Raw genomic sequence first — 18600 nt, forward strand, 5'->3', positions numbered from 1 at the left:
GTCTTCTGGAGAGTAAACTTTGTCTAAAGAGAGAGAGATTACAATGGGCTCCATACGAAGGTTGTTTACTCGGTGTTGACAATCTCATGGATCTCGTTTAAGTTGCAAAAGGTGGAATCATCACCTTAGCGGCCCCCTGGATTCGGCCCCACAGATATTCAGAGGGGATAAATCACGGTTAAGCTGGACAAGAGGGGTGACTGGGGTCGAGTGGAATTTAAAGCACAGTAAACTGAGATTTTACGTCCGTGTACAATTGATGATCCTCGACCCTTGAACCTCCGTTACAAATATCAGACATCCTTCCAGCTGATCCAGCCCGTGGGGGCATGGATCACGCTTAAGTGGACTTATTTTAAGTTGCAACATTTTAAAACATTTTGCTAACGCATATACATATCTCTTGCAGTCAGTTTTTAATATACATATTCTAATGATTTTCAATATACATATACTTTAATTTTATAATAAATCTTGAACATTGTTAATTTGACACATGAAATAATTTTTTTATATAAATATTTAGATTATAAAAATATGAGTATATGATTGATTAATATTTAATAATTATGCATTTATAATAATGACTTTATTATGGCCGTGATTCCATTTAATAATTATGCATTTTTATATATTGGATGTATTCTTTTCTTGATAATGGCCGTGATACCATTCTTCATCCGAAGCATAGCGGAGTTCTTGGGCTCCACTCTGGCGCTGTCCACCACTTGCACCTCGAAGTTCCACAGCACGGCGGCGACCACCGTTTTGATCTGCATCAGCCCCACGTCCTTCCCTATACAAGTCCTCGGCCCGCAGTTGAAGGCCATGAACTTGTGCGCCGGCACATGCCGCACCCTCCCCTCCGCCGTTATCCACCTCTCCGGCTTGAACTCCATGCAGTCCTTCCCCCACACCGCCTCCATCCGCCCCATCGCATACATGCTCACCACTATCTTCTGCCCCGCCGCCACCCTCGAGCCGCTCGGCAACACGTCGTCCTTCAGCGCCGTCTTCTCTTCGAACGGCACCGGGGGGAAGATGCGCAGAGTCTCGCACACCGCCCCGTGCAGGTACACCATCCTACTCAGCTCATCCGAGCTGAAGGTAGTCGAGGTGTTCTCGGTCGACCGACACCTTCTCAGCTCCTTCAGGATCTTTGTCTGCACCTTCGGGTTGTTGTGGAGCAGGAAAAAGAACCAAGAGAGGCTGATGGAGAAGGCGTCTCTCCCTGCTATCATCAAGAATAGCACGTTGTCGCGCAAAAACTTTTCGGTGTCTTCCACTTTGTCCTTGATCTCCTCTACCACCTCCATGTAGGACGCAAGAAGATCGGCCTTTGGAATCTTTGCTTTCATTTCCTCCCTCTTTTGCAATATTATTTGTCTTATGTTCTGATCGATGACCTTCCGGGCATTGGTCATTTTCTTCTCGGTGCCGACGTTGAGCCACTTCATCACCTTCCACCAGCTCTTCGGCACGGTGTGACGGAAGAACAGAGCCTCCCACGCATCGTCAATAGCCGAGGAGAAGGGGATGGCCGGAAATTGTATCGAGAGGCTGCCGGGGTCGTCCCCGAAGACCATGTTGCAAGTGACGTCGAAGGAAAACCTAGTGAACATTTCCTGGAGCTCTACTACCTCATCGCGCTCGCACTTGTAGAGGAGAAGTGGGACTAACACCTTCTCCGCCTTCTCCCTGGTGGCGCCGACGACGAAGGTACGGAAACCACGGCCGCCGATGATGGCGTTGGCGATCTTGCGCTGGAACCTCCAGGAGTCGCCGTCTACGCTTAATAGGGCGTGGCCCAGGATGTCGAAGACCTCGCGGAACTGGTCGCCCTTGGGGTAGTTATCGAAGTTGGCGTTGAGGATGTGGTGGACGTTCTCGGGGTCGCAGGTTAGCAACAGGTCGGCGCCGAGGAACCAGGGGCCGCGGAATATCTCGGTGCAGCTGATGCGGCTGAAAAGGTATGAGAGGTAATCGTGAATACGGGAGAAGTTGATGACCATCGCCGGAAGCATGCCGATGAACGGCCAGTTTATGGGCAAGGCAGAGGGACGGCGGCGGTTGACGTAGAACAAGCAGAAGGAGTAGGCCAGTGCCACGATGATTTCAGGGTAGTCCCGCAGAAGGCCAAATAGGACACCGAGCGGCCATGACTCCACCGCCATTGATAGAATTCAAACTGTGGCTGTGGATGAGTATGCTAAAGATATGGGATATCGCGTGGTAGAGTGCCCCTATAAATACATGTTTTCGCCGTGGATTCCGAAATAAAATAAAATAATATAATATAATTCCGGCCGTTCCAATTGGCCATGTTGCAGCTAACTGCCCTCTCCCCCCGTATTTATTATCTCACGTTCAAGCATCTACATATAAAGTGTAAAAAGAGGATGAAAAAAAAAAATACTTATCCCAAAAAAAAAAAAAATACTTATGCAATAATAATATGACTAATGAAACTAAATAGTTGATATATATATATATATATAACCCATGAAAAAATTAAGTAGAGTTGCCTTAAAGAAATCTGGAACCAAACCTTTTAATTTCATTTTAATTACATTTCCAATTTTTTTTTCTGAAAATACACATGGATATTTATGATGATAAGATCGCAGTTTCTTTCAATTCCTTTTGTATAACTATTTCATGGGACCATGATTAATGCGTTTTTAAAACAGACTGTGACAAAAACCAATAATTTATCAGTAGAGACACGATAATTAATGCATTCATGGGAGTCGACCGGAATATCAGAAAAATAATATTTATATTTGTGGGAACATGATTAATGCATTTTCTTCAAATATCATTTAACTAAAAAGTACATCCAACTTTCAATAATATTTTAAAGGTACCTTATATTTTAATATTTATAAAAGGTATATTCATTTTCTAAAATACCCCTCTCCAAACAATTAACATAGCCTCAACTTTTCCTTATCTATTTTTTCCCATACCACTTAAAAAAAAATAAACAGGATTAGTGAGAGAAAATTCCATCATAATTTTATCAGTATAAATGTTTAGTGATAAAATTAGATGAGAAATAATTTTTTAAGAGATGATTTGTTAGAAAAGAATTTATCGTCAAAATTTTATTTTCTGTCAGTGATTTTTAATAAAATTAATTTTCGTAGTTATTATTTTCTGAAAGAAAATAAACTTTCTTAGCAAATACCACCAATGGAATCAACGATTTCATCAGTATTCTATAATATGACTTATCAACGGAATTATCGATTTCATCGATAATTATTGATAGAATCGGTGATTCCATCGGTAAGTCATTTTGATATTTTTCAATAGAATAGGATATTATGCCGAAATTTAAAAAAAATAAACAAACAATTTATATTTAAGCCTAACTTATTTACAATTTTCACATATAAAAGAAACCATCACAAACGATAACATTTCATACATACATTTGAATTAAAATATTTCACAATCCACACAATTGCATTGCACACTTATTTATACATCCATTTGATCATATTTCACCATCTACCCATACAAACACATTTTCATATATCTTAATAAATACATTTTAGGGGAAATAGAAAAGATAAGTATAACCAATAGAAGAAATAAGAAATAAGCAAATAAATATATCAATAGAAGTTGCATATACATATAATCAATTTTGATAATAGAAGAAATAAGAAAATAATGATCAACAATATCAATAGGCCAGACTCTTGAAACATATAAAAATATAATATTTAGAAATTAACATATTATATTATCAAATAAAATAAATATATTTGTATAATTTATATATGATAAAAAATTGAGTTTTAGTTGAACAAATCTCAAAAAAACTAATCAACAGGATCTGATGGATCCTAAGTCTCCTGTGAATCAAAGTGAAATAGAACTAGTGACGGAGACAAATTAGCTATTAGCAAATTAGCTATGTTTCAATATAGGGGAATTAGAAGGATGACACATTATACCTCCTTCACTCTCATGCTCATGATGTAACATCATGTGGCAAGTTGTAGTAGCAGATGCATACAAATATTAAAGTCTAGTAGTTAATGGAAAATAATACATCCTTTTTTTTTTCTTTTTCTTCCCTGGTATGCGAGTACTATGCTTATAACGAGGGTATGTACAGATTTTGCATTCATTCAGTTCATTATCTTTATTCCAAAATATCATATAGTTGTTTATACAACAATCAATTTTCTCTATAGACAAACTTAAACCTCTAACCAATTTCTTTGTATTGTAAAAATTATAAGTAATTATATTATCAGTCGGAAACAACTCTGACATCAATTGACATATGTCATCATAACATCTTTATGAAAAATAATGTTCTGATTTTATATTTAATAACCTTGTAATATATAATAGTTGGAGTAACCAGAGAGAATATATTCTCACACTTCTCTTTCACTAGCCTTTAGCATTTCATGTTGGAAGATGAAAGGGCACCCCTTTCCCTTCATCTTCTAGCCCATTCATTTCCTCCATTAATGGAGGAAGAGGAAGAGTCATCTTCCTCAATATATATATGCGCCCAAGCAAAAGAAAAAAGAAGAAGAAGGGACTTGCTATGTGCAAGGTTGAGAAAGGGTTCGCCCCATATCAAAAAGGTCACTGTGCAAGGTTCGTCCATGTGCACAAGATTGTAAGAGGATAGAAAAACATTCAAGATTGGTTTGTACAATCTCGCAAGAGGGACTTGGTTTGTGAATCATGAAAAGCTTTTCGATTCTGTGATCATTCTTCCCTCAGCAAGTCTTACTGGCGCCGATTGCATATCTGCAGGAGATCGCTGTAAGTGCTTACAATTTTCATGTTTACTATTTTTCATGCTTAGAACTATCAACAATGGTATCAGAGCAATGCCTAAGCATGAAATAATCTCTTCGTTGAAATGAAAATCTATCTTCCACCGTCACTAGGCAAGATCGCGACTGGGTTGCGATCTGCCGTAGTTGTCAAGCCCCGAGAAGTTGCTGGCTATCAGCATCTGTGGCTGGAGAGTGCCGGCGACCACGTCAGGAGGTGGACAATCGAAGGTAATGACAATCACGTTCGTCGTGGCAGAAGAAGAGAGTGTCGCGATCACGACAGAGAAGAGAAGAAGCTGTGCAATCGATTAAACTAACGAAGCACAGTGAATCTGTGTAACCGATTAGAGTAATCGATTCAAATAGTTTTTTTAATCGATTGAGATAATCAATTAAACGAAGATGAACAGTATTAATTACTATTCATCTTGTTGGTTGCTACTCAGAATACTGTCCTAGTTCTCCTGTACAAAAATTTATACAAGCATAGTGTTGGAATGTATACTAGAAGCCTAGCTTTTGTAAACATTTATTTAGAAATAAAAGAATCACATTGGTCAAATGTCTACATTTATTTGCTAAGTGTAGTTGTTCAATTAATTTATATTGTAGATAACATGGTGAATGGTGTCACTCACAGAAGATCATGCTATCAGTTCTTTATAAATTATAAACAGTTGCTCACGACCAAGATGGAAAGGAACAAACCATTGGAATAGTCATAGTGTAATTATGTGTTTGTTTCTCTTGACTGATAAATTACACTAGTACATTTTGAGTGTACTGAGCAGGACCATTTAAGGTAAGTTCTTTTTGTACTGACTTGATAAAAGAACAACACCTTAGTTATTATGGAAGTGTGTGTTTTTAATCCTAATATGATAACAAGCACATATATTTAGTATTCATTTCTTTAACTTATCAAAGGGTGAGATTTAGCTCGATACATCAAAAGGCCTGATAAGTTGAGAAATGATATTACTTATAGTGTGTGTTATTGATTATAGAAGGAAATTGTGTCCTAGTAATCTAGGTTGATAATGCTCCCAAGAGGAGCTCATAAGGATTGTCATGTTAAACCCTGCAGGTGGACTTAGTCCGACATGACGATAAGGTTGAGTGGTACTACTCTTGAATTAAGATATTAATTAAAGAGAGTTGTCGGTAACTCATTTAATTAGTGGGCATTCGACATCTTAAACACAAGGAGACTAACACACTCATAATAAGTAGGAGCCCAAAATGTAATTTGGGATTGGTGCGGTAGTTCAATAATAATTCTTTAGTGGTATGAATTATTATTGATGAAGTTAAGTTGTGTGTTCGGGGCGAACACGGGAAGCTTAATTTCATCAGGAGACCAAAACCAATTCCTCCTCTCGGTCTCTATCGTAACCTCTTGTATATAGAGATTTATACCCACCACATACCCACTTCTTACCCACCTTTATACCCCTCCTAATGGGGCCGGAAAAGCAAGCTTGGAACCCAAGCTTGGGCCGACCAAGTAAATAGGATGAGTTGAGTTGGTGTGACCGACCCTAGCTTGAACCCAAGCTTGGTGTGGTCGGCCACATCATATTAAAAGAGATTTTATTTTTAATCTTTTCTTAATGTGGATATCATGGTTTTAAAAGAGAAGTTAAAATTTAAATCTTTCCTTTTATAGCTTTTTACAAAAGATTAAGAAAAGATTTGAAGTCTTTCCTTATTTGTAGATTGAAAGGAGATTTTAATTTTGATAAAACTTTTCTTTTTTGTAACCGTGTTCATGATTTAAAAAGAGAGTTTTAAAATTAAAAATTTTCTTTTATAAGTATCTACAAAAGATTAAGAGAACATTTGATATCTTTCCTTATTTGTAGATTGAAAGGAGATTTTAATTTTAGAGAAAACTTTCCCTTTTGAAAATCATCCACATGTTTAAAAGAAAGATTTTAATTTATAAAATTTCCTTTTATTACCCACCATGAAGGGAAAAATTATTGGAGAATTTTTTTATAAATTTCCGGAAACAAATTAGGAAGTTTTAATTCTTATGTTAATTAAAACTCTCCTTGTTTAGAGCTTATAAGTGGCCGACCATTATAATTAAGAAGAGGAAATTGTTTTTAATTAAAAAAATTTTCCTTTTCATGGAAAAAGAATTAAGGAAGTTTTTATTTAAATTTTCTTATTTGCCAAGGCCAAGGATTATAAAAGAGAGGGAAGAGGTACCTTCAAGGTGACAACTCAATTCTATTTCTTCCTCTCTTTTCTTCCTTGGTTGTGGCCGACCCTAGAGGTTCTCCCTCTCCTCTTCTCTTCTTCTTTAGTGGTCGGTTTCATCTTTCTCTTGTAGCTTTTGATGGTGGCCGGTTCTAGCTAGGAGAAGAAGGAGAGAAAGGAGACTTTGTTTCTTGCATTCCTTGGAGCTTGGTGGTGGTGGCCGAAATTCTACATCCTTGGAGGAGTCTTGGTTTGGCCAAAACTTGCAAGGAGGAAGAAGAAGGGCTTGGGCGGTTCTCATCTCGGTAGATCGTTTCCCACACAACGTCCGGGATAAGAAGAGGAATACGGTAGAAGATCAAGATGTCGTTGCATACAAAGAAAGGTATAACTAGTAATTATTTTCCGCATCATGCTAGTTATTTTTCTTTGTATGAATTCCAAACACAAGAGACATTAGATTCTAGATTTTTGAATTTGTTATTCGAGTTTGTGTTTTTTTTTTATTTTTCGAATTTGTAATTCGATTGTTCCTTTTGGTTAAACCTAGAGTTATATAAGGAAATTAAATATTAGCTTTCCTTAAAAGGCTTTGTTTAGGAAGTGGTGGTTGCTCCCATATCCAAGAAGGCCTAGTGCCTCACCATGTTTAACCTGGAAGTCAATTTTGGAAATTAATATTTAATTGAATTTATAACATAGGTTGATTTGGATCAATAGTGTTAAGTTCCGCTTGCGATCTAAGTCTAAACCATTAAGAACAGATAAGTTAAATTTGGAATCAATAATGTTAAGTTCCGTTTGCGATTCCTAATTTAACTTCTAAAGAACACAATAGGTTGTTTAGGAAAAGGTTTGACACTTGTACAAAATTTTTATACAGTGGAACCAGTACGATCCTCCTAGGACCAACCAACACATAGAACTATCCTAGCTACCCATGTGTTCTACTAAAGTTAAATTTGGATTACAAACGATGCTTAACATTATTAATCCAAAATTTTCCTTTAGAAGTTAAACTTGAATTGGAAATGAAACTTAACATTCTTACTTCAAGTTCAATCGATGTGATCTTCCTAAGTTAAACCATATTACAAAAGTTGATCAAATATCTATTTCAAGGATCGGCTTCTAGGTTAAACGTGATGATGCACTAAACCTTCTTGGGTATAAGATCATCCACCACTGCCTAGGCAAAGCCTTTCAAAGAAATCAGATATTTAAACTTCTCACAGTAAACTAGGTTTAACAATAGAGACCTCAATAGAAACACATTATCGAAACATGAAATCGAAACAAATATTGAAAATAAAAACGATAATTAAAATCAATAACCTCTTGTGTTTGGTTTTACAAGATCTATACAAAAGGATGCACTAGTTATGATGCAGAAACTAATAACTAGTTATACCTCTATAGACCTCTAGATCTTCTATTGTATTCCTCTTCTTATCTCGGACATCGTGTGGGCGACGATCTACCAAGACGAGAATCCACCCAAGCCTTCTTCTTCCTTTCAAGTTTCGACCACCAACTTTCTCCAAGAGATGATGAAACTCGGCCACCAACTTTCCTCCAAGGGATGCTAGACAAGAGAACCTCCTTCTCTTCTTCTTCTCCTTCAAGCAACCAGCCATTAATAGATCTCCACACCAATATGCCGCCGGCCACCAAGAGGGAAAACAAAGGAGAAGAGAGAAAGAGTAAGGGCCGGCCACCACCAAGGAAGAGAGGAGAGGAATAGAAGATGTATTATTGTGAGGTGAGGCACCTCTACCCTCTCTTTTATATTTCTTGGTCTTGGCAAATAAGAAAAGTTTTAAACATAATTAAAACTTCCTTATATTCCTTGCCAATGACTAAAAAGGAAAGTTTTAAAATAAAAAAATTAAAACATCCTTTTCTTCTTGTCATGGTCGGACACATGCTTGTTCTCCAAGCAAAAAAGATTTTAAACAAAAATTAAAATCTCTCTTTTAAAAATCCCTTTTATGGATAGTTCTAAAAGGAATGTTTTATAAATTAAAATCTCTTTCTCTTTTAAATCCTTTTATAGATATCTATAAAAGATAAAATTTAAAATAAAACATGGTTTCAAGAAAAGAATGCTTTATCAAAAAATTAAAATCGTTCTTTCATATTATAGATAACTACAAATAAGGAAAAATTTAAAATCTCTCTTTTATTCCTTTGTAGAAAGCTATAAAAGGAAAGATTTTAAAATTTAAAACTCTCTTTTAAAACCAACATAAAAGGAAAGTTTTCAACAAAATAAAAACTTCCTTTTATTTCCTTTTATGACCAATCTCAAAAAGAAAAGTTTTATATTAAAATCATCCTTTCAAATCCTTTTAATGGATCTCTATAAAAGGAAAGATTTTACAAAATAAAACTTCCTTCTGAATTCAATGTGGTCGGCCACCCTTGCTTGGATTCCAAGCTAGGGTCGGCCACAACTTGAACCCATCTAACCTTGGTTTGGCCAACCCTAGCTTGGGCTCCAAGCTGTTGGGGTTGTAAGGTTGCAAACATAGTCCCATATTGGAAACACATGGGAAAGATCATGGGTTTATAAGAGAAAAGATATCTCCATTGGCATGAGGCCTTTTGGGTAGAGCCTAAGAGCAAAGTCATGAGGGCTTAGGCCCAAAGTGGACAATATCATGTCATTGTGGAGATATCTAAATTCTTTTCGATCCTACAATTGGTATCAGAGCCCGGACTGCCAGAAGGTTTAACCACCGACTGTGCACAAGAGCTATGGTCTAATTGAGCCATGTGCGTACAATATTGACCTCGAATAAAGAAAGTGGGGGCTCCTATGTTCGGATCAAGAGGACCAGACACCAGGCAGGAAGTCCTAGTTGCGACTAGGCAAGGAAGTCCTAGTAGGTCGGGTGGACCGAGGGGCAGGAAGACCTGGTGGGTCGAGGATCGGACGTGGGAAGTCTATGATCCTTTGTTTGAGGGGGGGATTGTTGGGGTTGCAAGGTTGCAAACATAGTCCCATATTGGAAACACATGGGAAAGATCATGGGTTTATAAGAGAAAAGATATCTCCATTGGCATGAGGCCTTTTGGATAGAGCCCAAGAGCAAAGTCATGAGGGCTTAGGCCCAAAGTGGACAATATCATGTCATTGTGGAGATATCTAAATTCTTTTCGATCCTACACAAGCTTGGCTGGGCCAGCCACCTTAAGGTGGGTAAGAAGTTGGGTTTGGGTGGATATAAGACTTTATAAATAAGAGGCTACAATAGACACCGAGAGGAGGAATTAGTTTTGGTCTCCCGATGAGCTTGAGCTTCCTGTGTTCGCCCCGAACACCCAACTCAAGTTCATCAATAATATCTCATTCCATTAAAGAGTTATTATTGCACTACCGCACCAATCCCATATTGCTATATGGGCTCCTTCTTTTCATGAGTGTGTTAGTCTCTCTGTGTTTAAGATATTGAATGCCCACTAATTAAATGAGTTACTGACAACTCACTTTAATTAATATCTTAGTCCAAGAGTAGTACCACTCAACTTTATCATCATGTCGGACTAAGTCCACTTGTAGGATTTACATGACAATCTTTATGAGCTCCTCAAGGGGACATCATCATCCTAGATTACTAGGACATAGTTTCATTCTATAATCAACAACACACCATATAAATAATATCATTTTCCAACTTATCGGGTCTATTGATTTAACGAGCTAAATCGCACCCTTTGATAAATCAAAGAAATAAATACTAAGTATATGTGCTTGTTATTATATCATGATTAAGAGTACACACTTCCATAATAACAGAGGTATTGTTCTTTTATATAGTCAGTATAAAGATACTACCTCAATTGGTCCTACTCAATACACTCATAGTGTGCTAGTGTAATTTATTAGTCAAGATAAACTAATACCTAATTACACTACAACAACTCCAATGGTTTGCCCCATTCCATCTTGGTTGTGAGCAACTGTTTATAATTTATAAGGATCTGATAACATGATCTTCTGTATGTCTCCTCACACCATATTATCTACAATATAAATTAAATGGACAACTGCACTTAGCATAAATGTAGACATTTGACCAATGTGATTCTTATATGTTTATACAAAAAGCTAGACTTTTAGTATATACTCTAACAATCTCCTACTTATACTAAAAGACTATACTGTCATATACCCTGCTATACATCTGATTCCCAACCCTTCAACATGCCCATCAAAAGCTCTTACCTTAAGGGCCTTAGTGAAATGATCTCCCAGGTTATCATCTGATGTAATCTAGGCGACAACAACTTCTCCTCGTTATACGATGTCTCATATTGGGTGGTACTTGCGCTCTATGTGTTGACTTGCCTTATGGGCTCGTGGTTCCTTCGAGTTTGCTACTGCATCACTTATTATCACAATACAATGTAATAATTTTTGGGCAAACCAGGAATCACATCTAAGTCCATCATGAAGTTTTTGAGCCATACAACTTTTATGGCTGCCTCAGAGGCTGCCACATACTCAGCTTCCATGGTGGAGTCCAAAAAGCATCTATGCTTATCACTCTTCGATTGTTATGGCTTTACCTCCTAAAGTAAACACAAAACCCCGAGGTCGACTTACTATTGTCCTTATCTGATTGGAAGTTAAAATCCGTGAAACCCACAGGGATCAAATTATCTGCTTGGTAAACCAGCATATAATCTCTATTCTTTACGACAGTCCAATGTTCCTGTCTTGGATTACTTTGATATCTGTTAATGATGCCCATAGCAAGACAGATATCTGGTCTCGTGCATAACATAGCATACATTAGGCTTCCTACAGTTGAAGCATAAGGAACTGTCTTCATATCTTCTATCTCTTTTGATGTCTTCGGAGACATCTCTTTAGATAAAGATACTCCATGCCTAAAAGGTAGAAAACCTTTCTTGGAGTCTTGCATGCTAAAACGAGCTAGGATCGTATCGATATATGAAGTTTGGGATAAGAACAACATTCTTTTTGTGCTATCCCTTATTACCTTGATCCTGAGAACATGTGCGTATTCTCCCAAGTCCTTCATATCGAATTGCTTGGACAACCATACCCTTACTTCCGACAACACTTTAATATTGTTTCCAACTAACAAAATGTCATCTACGTATAGTACAAGAAATACCACCACATTTCCATCACACTTCTTCTTTACACAAGACTTATCCGGACACTGAATAAATTCATACGACTGGATTACTTCTTTAAATCGGATGTTCCAAGACCTTGAAGCTTGCTTTAATCCATAAATAGATCGATTGAGCTTACATACTAGATGCTCTTTTCCCTTTGCAATAAACCCCTCTGGTTGCTACATATCGATGTTTTCTTCAAGAGTTCTGTTAAGGAAAGTTGTCTTGACATCCATTTGCCAAACCTCATAATCCATATGAGCAGCAATAGATAAGAGTATCCAGATAGACTTAAGCATAGCTACTGGCGAAAAGGTTTCCTCACAATTAATTCCCTCTTTCTGAGTATATCCCTTCGCAACAAGTCTTGCTTTGAAGGTTTCCATCTTCCCGCCTGTCCGTCTTTTCCTTTTGTAGATCCATTTACATCTAATACCTTTTACACTATTTGAAGGTTCTACTAGCTCTCAGACTTTGTTAGAATACATAGATTCTTTTTCTGAATTCATTGCTCTTTTCCAAGATGCTGCATCTTTATCTTGAGTGCTTGTCATATGTACGGGGGTCAGGTTCATTTTTACCTGGGATCAAGTCCGATGACTCTCCCAAAAATATGAATCTTTCAGGTTTCCTAACAACCCTTCCACTACAATGAGGCACTGTCTATAGTTGTGTATCATTTATGACACGTGTTGCAGTTTCTTGTGGTATCTCATCTTGTACTGTTGGTACTAGATTAGACGTGTCCTTTATTATTTCCTTAAGAACAAATTTATTTATAGTCTTGTGGTTCATTACATAGTCCTCTTCTAAAAATCGGGCATTGGTGCTAACAATGACCTTCTGATTTTTAGGACTATAAACCTCCTTTCGTTTCTCTAGGATAACCCACAAACAAGTGAACTCCTGTTTAGTGTCTCCCTTCAGCATATATGCTGGACTACCCCAAATCCTAATATGCTTCAGACTAGGCTTATGCCCATTCTATAATTCTATGGGAGTAGAGGGTTTTGACTTAGAAGGTACTATGTTCACTTCCGTTTCCAGAGTATATCCTCAAAACAAATTTTGGTAATTCTGAATAACTTATCATTGATCTAACTATTTCTATAAGAGTCCTATTCCTTCGTTCTTCCACACCATTCTGTTGGGGTGTACCAGGTGCAGTCAGTTGGGATTGAATCCCGACTTCTGATAAGTGACTCCTGAACTCTCCTAAGAGGTACTCACTACTACAATCTCATCGTAGTGTCTTGATACTTTTACCATGCTGTTTCTTTACATCAGCCTTGTACTCTTTGAACTTATCAAAGCACTCAGACTTACGACACATCAAGTAAATATATCCGTATCTCGAATAGTCATCTATAAAAGAGACGAAATATTCAAAACCACCTCTTGCTTGGATAGTTATAGGTCCATACAAATCAGAATAATTCCAACACATCTTTGGCTCTATACCCCTTAGTCTTAAAAAACATCTTGGTCATTTTTCCTTCCAAGTAAGACTCGCAGGTTGGAAAGTTTTCCACCACCAATGAACCCAAAAGTTCATCGGCTATTATCCTTTGAATCCTACTCAAGTTAATATGACCTAGCCTTAGATGCCAAAGATATGATTGGTTCATTCCTGAAGGTTGCTTTCTCTTATTAGAGTTAGAAGATGTATTATTAATTTTCATTTGTTGCATCGTGGGAGTTTTTGGATTTAGAATATATAAATTGCCAACCAATGTACTAGAACAGATAACTTCCCTATTTTTCTTGATAACGACTTTGTTATCAAAATAGACAGAATATCAAGTTCTTTAAATAGTTTAGAAACTGAAATCAAGTTCTTTCTAAAACTTGGTACGTAAAGACAATTTCTCAAAATCCATATTTTATTCCTATGAGAGGATAAACATCTCCCACTGCAACAGCTGCTACTTTTGCAGCAGTGCCCATGTAGACGATGATTTCCCCTTCATATAGTTGTCGAGTTTCCTGAAACCCCTGCAATGAATTGCATACATGATCAGTGGCTTCCGTATCTACACACTAGGTACCGGTAGATAACACCACTAAATATGTTTTAATAATTAATGAATAAAATACACCTTTATTGTTCTCAGTTCTGAGAGGACAACCCACCTTAGTGTCCAAGTTTTGTTTTCAATTATTATAATTGGGACTACTAAGTCTATTCTATAGTATAACAGCTAGGGGATTGAAAAATATTTGAAATCCTAAGAATTATAAAAATATTTGGTCAAGACCAACATCTTAAAATCCCCATGAATTTTGTATGCCACGTTAGTGTGGACGTATACAAATTCAAACATTTGTAAGAGGAGATTTTATTCATTAATTTTATTATCTTGTCAACCTATCTTTATGACAAATAAAATTAATAGTTAGTCTATCTTTGATCAAATATTTGGTTAAAACTTTAGAATTTGAAATAATATTGATTCCTCAAAACAATATCATTCAAATTCACCAACACCTCAAACACCGTGAATTTTTTTATGCCACGTTAGTGTGGACGTATATAAATTCAAACATTTGTAAGAGGAGGGTTTTACACGTTAATTATCTTGTCAACCTTAAATTATCTCAAATACCATGAATTTTATATGCCATGATAGTGTGGACGTATATAAATTCAATTGTTTGTAAGAGGAGGTTTTACCCATTAATTTTATTTTGTTAACCTAACTTTATGACAAATAAAATTACCTCAAACACCATGAATTTTGTATGCCACGTTAGTGTAGACGTATACAAATTCAAGCATTTGTAAGAGGGGGTTTTACCTAGTTTTATGAAAAATTAATAGTTAGTTTTCCTTTGATCACACAAATAATAGCAGTGACTCCATTGGGGAGAATACTATTAAATGCACTTAAGTATATACCATTACTTGATAGTTAGTCCATTAAATAGGATTGTGCCCCTTCAGTTGGAGAAGATCATACGCTCCTAAATAATTTCCTATAATCATCCATAAAGGAAGTTTGATCTAGTGATCCGCAAACAAACTCATCCGTTGTGGAGGGAGACACTCAGAGCCAACACACAAATTTGTTGCATTACTTACAAACTAGTAATCGAGACTATAGAATTTATTTACTAATCCCTCTCACACTTAGTTTTTTAAGATGAGGATGTTATCATGCACACACATATCATAGCAAATAAAAGCAATAAATATGGAAAAATAATTTTCCAACTATTATGGCCTCTTCCATCACTGTCCTCCGTGTGCTGCCAACCCTAGCTGCTGCCATCTTTAGCCACCGCAATCGGGTCTAGTCGCCGCATCTATCTTGCTTCTTTTTCCGCTGCGCCTCTGGTCCTCAAATAGCACCACGCCTCGCAAGGATATGATCCGCGACAAAAATAGAATTTTACATATATCGATCCTATATTCCACAAAGGAATGTACATAGAGTCTAGATCGAAAAATAATGTAAAATCCTAAAACTAATACAACTTCTATTGTATTTAATACATACAATCATGCGCACACATAAAATGCCCTCGACATGTCCGAGGGTCCAATCACACACAATCACAATAGATCATAATAGTTGGAGTCTGCAACCACAGAGTTAATCTATTTGCACATCATTGTGCCTAAAATATGTATGACATGTGCATAATTAAACTAAAACCAAACACACAGAGGTTAAAACCTAGCTCTGATACCAATTGTTGGTTGCTACTCGGAATACTATCCTAGTTCCCTTGTACAAAAATTTGTACAAGAATAGAACTATCCTAACTACCCATGTGTTCTACTAAAGTTGAATTTGGATTGCAAACGATGCTCAACATTATTAACCCAAAATTTTCCTTTAGAAGTTAAACTTGAATTGGGAACGAAGCATAACATTCTTACTTCAAGTTCAACCGATATGATCTTCCTAAGTTAAACCATATTACAGAAGTCGATCAAATATCTATTTCAAAGATCGGCTTCCAGGTCAAACGTGGCAAGACACTAGGCCTTCTTGGGTATGAGATCATCCACCACTGCCCAGACAAAGCCTTTCAAAGAAATCAGATATTTAAATTTCTCACAATAAACTAGGTTTAACAATAGAGACCTCAATAGAAACACATTATCGAAACATGAAATCGAAACAAATATTGAAAATAAAAACGATAACCTCTTGTGTTTGGCTTTACAAGATCTATACAAAAGGATGCACTAGTTATGATGCGGAAACTAATAACTAGTTATACCTCTATAGACGTCTTGATCTTCTACTGTATTCCTCTTCTTATCTCGGACGTTGTGTGGGCGACGATCTACCAAGACGAGAATCCACCCAAGCCTTCTTCTTCCTTTCAAGTTTCGACCACCAACTTTCGCCAAGAGATGATGAAGCTCGGGCACCAACTTTCCTCCAAGGGATGCTAGACAAGAGAACCTCCTTCTCTTCTTCTTCTCCTTCAAGCAATCGGCCATCGATGGATCTCCACACCAATATGCCGCCGGCCACCAAGAGGGAAAACAAAGGAGAAGAGAGAAAGAGTAAGGGCCGACCACCACCAAGGAAGAGAGGAGAGGAATAGAAGATGTATTATTGTGAGGTGAGGCACCTCTACCCTCTCTTTTATATTCTTTGGTCTTGGCAAATAAGGAAAGTTTTAAACATAATTAAAACTTCCTTATATTCCTTGCCAATGACTAAAAAGGAAAGTTTTAAGACAAAAAATTAAAACCTCCTTTTCTTCTTGTCATGGTCGACCACATGCTTGTTCTCCAAGCAAGGAAATGTTTTAAACAAAAATTAAAATCTCGCTTTTAAAAATCCCTTTTGTGGATAGTTTTAAAAGGAATGTTTTATAAATTAAAATCTTTCTCTTTTAAATCCTTTTATGGATATCTATAAAAGATAATATTTAAAATAAAACATGGTTTCAAGAAAGGAGAGTTTTATCAAAAAATTAAAATCTTTCTTTCACATTATAGATAACTACAAATAAGGAAAAATTTCAAATCTCTCTTTTATTCCTTTGTAGAAAGTTATAAAAGGAAAAATTTTAAAATTTAAAACTCTCTTTTAAAACCAACATAAAAGGAAAGTTTTCAACAAAATAAAAACTTCCTTTTATTTCCTTTTATGACCGATCTAAAAAAGAAAAGTTTTATATTAAAATCATCCTTTTAAATCCTTTTAATGGATCTCTATAAAAGGAAAGATTTTATAAAATAAAACTTCCTTCTGAATTCAATGTGGCCGGCCACCCTTGCTTGGGTTCCATGCTAGGGTCTGCCATAACTTGAACCCATCTAACCTTGGTTTGGCCAACCCTAGCTTGGGCTCCAAGCTTGTCTTGGCCGGCCACCTTAAGGTGGGTAAGAAGTTGGGTTTGGGTGGATATAAGACTTTATAAATAAGAGGCTACAATAGACACCGAGAGGAGAAATTGGTTTTGGTCTCCCAATGAGCTTGAGCTTCCCGTGTTCACCCCAAACACCCAACTCAAGTTCATCAATAATATCTCATTCCACTAAAGAGTTATTATTGCACTACCGTACCAATCCCATATTACTATATGGGCTCCTTCTTTTCATGAGTGTGTTAGTCTCTCTGTGTTTAAGATATTGAATGCCCACTAATTAAATGAGTTACTGACAACTCACTTAATTAATATCTAGCTCCAAGAGTAGTACCACTCAACCTTATCGTCATGTCGGACTAAGTCCACTTATAGGATTTACATGACAATCTTTATGAGCTCCTCAAGGGGACATCATCATCCTAGATTACTAGGACATAGTTTCATTCTATAATCAACAACACACCATATAAATAATATCATTTTCCAACTTATCGAGTTTATTGATTTAACGAGCTAAATCGCACCCTTTGATAAATCAAAGAAATAAATACTAAGTATATGTGCTTGTTATTATATCATGATTAAGAGTACACACTTCCATAATAACAGAGGTATTGTTCTTTTATATAGTCAGTATAAAAAGATACTACCTCAATTGGTCCTACTCAATACACTCATAGTGTACTAGTGTAATTTATTAGTCAAGATAAACTAATACCTAATTACACTACAACCACTCTAATGGTTTGTCCCATTTCATCTTGGTTGTGAGCAACTGTTTATAATTTATAAGGATCTGATAACATGATCTTCTGTATATCTCCTCACACCATGTTATCTACAATATAAATTAAATGGACAACTACACTTAGCATAAATGTAGGCATTTGACCAATGTGATTCTTATATGTTTATACAAAAAGCTAGACTTTTTGTATACACTTTAACACATCTGTCAACACTGCTTGAAAATGATTGTTTTAATCGATTAAGATTTCATGCATGAACAGTATATTATGCTAATCTTGCGTGAAACCATTGCTCACTATTTAATCAATTGAAATTGATTAATCAAAGT

At 36.4% G+C, this 18600-nt stretch overlaps 1 protein-coding gene across 1 annotated transcript; it reads right to left on the reverse strand.

The window, feature by feature from the left end:
• Nucleotides 1-617: 617 nt before the first annotated feature.
• LOC121999369 (alkane hydroxylase MAH1-like) lies at nucleotides 618-2174 on the reverse strand. The gene has a single exon (XM_042554057.1). It carries the CDS (start codon nucleotides 2172-2174, stop codon nucleotides 618-620), a length of 1557 nt encoding a protein of 518 aa, XP_042409991.1.
• Between the last annotated feature and the right edge of the window lie 16426 nt (nucleotides 2175-18600).

The sequence above is a fragment of the Zingiber officinale genome, chromosome 7A (genome assembly GCF_018446385.1).
Source record: "Zingiber officinale cultivar Zhangliang chromosome 7A, Zo_v1.1, whole genome shotgun sequence".
Classification (NCBI taxonomy): domain Eukaryota; kingdom Viridiplantae; phylum Streptophyta; class Magnoliopsida; order Zingiberales; family Zingiberaceae; genus Zingiber; species Zingiber officinale.

Bases quoted from the DNA above. Each gene is read 5' to 3' on its own strand.
- LOC121999369 (XM_042554057.1), bottom strand. From the start codon at position 2,174: ATGGCGGTGGAGTCATGGCCGCTCGGTGTCCTATTTGGCCTTCTGCGG.